Genomic DNA, 4,422 nt, shown 5'->3' with positions numbered 1-4,422 from the left:
CAATAGTCGTAAAACTAGTCGCATATTAGACACAAAAATTAACGACTATATAGTCACTAATAAATGTAATCGTAATTTTAGTCGCCAATTAGTCGTATTATGGTCACTGAAACTTTACAACTATGTTATGACTACACTTGGGAGACCAAGTGTGCATGTGATTTAATCGTAGCATAGCCGTATTAGATTTACGACTATGTTACGACTATTATAGCTTTCATGAGATATAGTCGTAATTTAGTCGCTAAATAACTATTTTAACGACTAAACATTTTAGCGACTATGGATTTACGACTAAGTGAATTAGTCGTAACATAGTCGTATTTAGATGTTTTACGACTAGGCAGCGACTATTGTTGTACTCGTTAAACGACTGTTTTCTTGTTTATTAATAATAAAAATATAAAATGTTAGTACTAGAGTCTTACCTAAAGTGACTTTTAGTTATTGTTATTTCCATCAAATAAGTAACACTATTTTCCCCTTTTTAACGCGCGACTTCATCTTTAAATTTTCATTTTTCTCTTCTTTTTTCAAAACAAAATGTATCTTCTTATAAGATATTTTTTTTAGGTATATGTATGATCTATATAGAAGTTCTCTATTTAGGGTTTTTCCCAAAAAAAATTAATAGAGAAGTTCTCTAGGTTTTATTGGGTCTAGTTTTGCAATAAGGTGGCTAATGTAGATCCGAGCTCAAAGGAATTCGTTGTTGCGACTCTAGAACTTTTTGACAGGAAATAAGGTGCACTCACTTGTGACGGTGAATATTTTTATCTAGGAATATATGAGGAAATGGCAACAGCTGTAATAAATCGCAGTACCTGGAACTCGAACCTCAGACCTCTTGGTTTAGAAACATTAATTAAGCTTTGGTCAACCAATGAGCCAAAGGGGCTTCCACAACAAAATGTATCTTCAAGACGTTTTTTTAGGTATATCTATATGATCTATATAGAAGTTCTCTAGTTAGGGTTTTCCCAAAAAAAATAATAGTGAAGTTCTCTAGGGTTTTATTGGGTCTAGTTTTGCAATAAGGTGGCTATTGTAAATCAGACCTCAAAGGAATTCGTTGTTGCGACTCTAGAGCTTTTTGACGGGAAATAAGGTGCACTCACTTGTGACGGTGAATATTTTTATCTAGGAATATATGAGGAAATGGCAACAGCTGTAGTGAGGCTTTCGTTTATCAATCAAAATTATTCGTCTACTTGATTTTCTCTAGCATGAATTGTTTGCCAAGCCTTCGTGTAATTTCCTATAATTTTTCTCTATCAAAGTCAACTTTCTTTTTCAAGAAAATTAACCTTTTCCCGTAAGTTTTTCTTCATAGCATATCAAATTATATATTTCAGTAAGAAAGATCCGTTTTTTTTTTTTGTTCAAAGTAAGAAAGATCTAGCATAAATATTGAACAAAAAAATTAACAAACAGGAAAATTAATGTAATCAATTGAACAAAACTCTCAAGATGGTGAAGTATAATTATTGTAACTAGAACTAGAAAATAACTATCTGACTGGATTATGTTTTGGAAATTTCGATAAGTTTCGCGTGAGGGCAAGTATGACATTCTTGAATATTGTGTGCGAGAGTTCATTGCTTTCAACATTATAGTGTGAAATCAAGTTGGGTTGGTGGATATGTTTAACTATAAAACTATATTGAATAAGTTAGAAAATTATAGGCTTTTTGGACAGCAAGATATACAATGACAAGAAAGGCACCATTCTTCGTAATTCTCATCGTAGCTTTGCTCCTTTTGTCTCCTCTCTTCTTCGGACAAGTAGAAGCAATATCGACCAAACAACCAAAGCATCGGAAGCTCGGTAAGTCAAAACATTTTCACAGGTTCGTTTCCATTACGCTTACAGATCCGGAACCAATAACATCGACCGACTAAGTATGTACGCGATTTTTTAGGTTTAGGTAGATCATACAATCGGATGAGAGCCTAGTTCTTTTCTTTTGTATGCAAGACTCATAACTCTTTTGTGCTTTGCTTTAATTTCTCTAAAACATTAATTAGGGAATAGAGAAGGAGATGAAAATAGGAGTAATGAAATTGTTGTCCAAATGAAAGCAAGAGTGAAGCGAAGCAAGTCAAAAAGGGGACCCCAAAAAAAGGAACCTTATAAGAAGCCACCTTGCAGTCCCCCAAGTCATCCAGCATAAGACATCATCATTAGCCTATTGTTTCCTCTCTTTTTAGAAATGCTTGTTTAATCAAACAACCCCCAAAATAAACTGGAAAATCTTCTTCTTTATTTTTCTTTTAATTTCTATGTAAATGTGTCTATTCTTACTTTTGTATTCCTTTAACGTAGCCATCACAAGTTTGATCTTTTTGATGTGGATAGAAAGAAACATTAGGTTGTACAGCAATGTCTCAGTTACTTTTGTAGTGGTCTTTCGGCAGATTAGCATATGCATCAGAGACACTCTTCTAGCTAGACGGTATCACAAAGGTTGTACAGACGCTTAATAAACTCAAGATTCTCTTTGTACTAGTTCTCTAAGGTGCTTTAAACTTTTTTTGGCCATAGAAGCTCCTTGCCCCCAACCTATTGTAAATAACTTTGTTCCAATTTTGGTTATAGAATTCACATTGTATCAAAAAAAAAATATATTAAAAAAATGATATGAGATATGAGATCTTACAGAATCACAAAGTAACCACATACAAGGTAACAAGGAGTTGTTAGGGGTGGGTAATGATTTATCATTTAGGTATATGATTCATGTCCAAAGACTTATCGCATGGACTTGACCTTCATCTTCTCGGTTCAAAGACTTACCAGTTCAAAGACTTATCGCTTCTTGTTAAAAGGTCAAGTCCATGTGCCATTAATTATGGTTTCTCGTTCCCTATTATAACATAGATTACGGGGTGGAAATACTAAATGGGTCGGATTTTTCTGAAGGCTTTAGTACTTTTTTTCGGCACATTAAACCCAAAAAAAAGGGTCAAGTCCATGTGCCATTAAGGCATTAACTATGGTTTAGTATGATTTCTGCAGGCCCATTAAGCCCAAGATTTTTCGAACCGTCACATGGACATGGCACATTAGGCAACACCACGTCGGCACATTTGACGGTCATATTGACGGCATCACGGCACGTTTCTCCGATGACTGTTTCGAACCGTTGTAACACGATTATCAATTTCTAGTACAGTAATATATAGTCACAGGCTCCGGATGTTGGTGTTGGTATCGGCCGTTTTGCCTAACGTAAATGATGGCTTAAACATCCTTAACTACAAATGAAGTACGAAAAACTAGTTTAGTTAAACAATTAACGATGCTTAATCGGTTGTAGTTATTTCGTTGTTAAGTTATTTAGCAATGGATTAACGATATTTATAGAAGTCCGGAATTGAATGTTGTCTTATACTGTTTTGAGAATCCAACGAAAAACGTAACATAGACTGTTTGGAAGTCATATAATCTCAGATACAATATTGAGCTTACAGAAACTTCATGAGGCTTAAAAAAGCAGGATGTCACGGGTTAGAAGATAGACTTTATGTATTATGATCACATAACCCTTATAAAAAGTAATTAACATGGAAGGCTAAAACAATGAACAACGTAACTCGTACCAGCATAATATATCTTTCTTTAAAAATAAATAGTAGACATTATTTGGAATGCAACTTTAAGTTACTACTCATCTCTTCTCCTTCGTTTATTAGCCAGACTTTGCTACGGACCTTGACCTCTACGTGAATTTGAAGGTAATGCACCGATTCGTGATGTAACCGGGGATTGGAACGATTCACCTTGTCCCCTGATTAGAAGAAGAAAAAGAAGAACCGAAAATAGTAGAAGAGCAATGTGTGAAGTCATTGTAACCATTATTGTATTGCCTTCACAACATACATCAATTAATGATATATATATATATATATATATATAATAAAGGTAGTGACTATTGATACCAAAAAAAAAAAGACAAAAGGGAAGACTTTTGAAAGTCTCAATGTCTCACACTTGCCAAGTAGAGTATCTACTTGGCAAATTGTATTGGCTAACAAGATCTATAATAGAGACATGGTGGGTGGTAATGGCTAGTTCAGAAAGTGTTTTCTCGTCAACCTTCTAATTTCATTTGATTTCATTCTAAGAAATTACCTTTAGCCTTTAATACCCTTTGGTTTTTTATATGTATGTATATACTTGATCGCATCCCCATTGTCCTCTCTAGAAGAGAATCTTATAAGAACAAGCCAAACAATTGCAATCCCAACTTGTAAAGTAAAGCAGTTTATTTTAGAGCCCTTGACAAGTTGACTTCATAGAAACGATGTGATGTTTTAATCCAACCCCATCACTATTCATATTTATACCTATAATTTCTTAAGGCCTAATGTAAGAGGTTATAGTTGTTTTAGTGCCTTATTGATTCTCCTAATATAAAT

General features: G+C 34.1%; 1 protein-coding gene across 1 annotated transcript; it reads left to right on the top strand.

The window, feature by feature from the left end:
* Positions 1 to 1,637: 1,637 nt before the first annotated feature.
* LOC9322987 lies at positions 1,638 to 2,344 on the top strand. Its single transcript, XM_002888365.2, has 2 exons — positions 1,638 to 1,828; positions 2,029 to 2,344. Exons 1-2 carry the CDS (start codon positions 1,711 to 1,713, stop codon positions 2,172 to 2,174), a joined length of 264 nt encoding a protein of 87 aa, XP_002888411.1. The 5' UTR covers positions 1,638 to 1,710; the 3' UTR covers positions 2,175 to 2,344.
* The last annotated feature ends 2,078 nt before the right edge of the window (positions 2,345 to 4,422 follow it).

Source organism: Arabidopsis lyrata (genome assembly GCF_000004255.2).
Source record: "Arabidopsis lyrata subsp. lyrata unplaced genomic scaffold ARALYscaffold_2, whole genome shotgun sequence".
In the NCBI taxonomy this organism is placed as follows: Eukaryota; Viridiplantae; Streptophyta; class Magnoliopsida; order Brassicales; family Brassicaceae; genus Arabidopsis; species Arabidopsis lyrata.
Note: the sequence above shows the minus strand (reverse complement) of the source record. Positions and strands in the feature narration are given on the sequence as shown.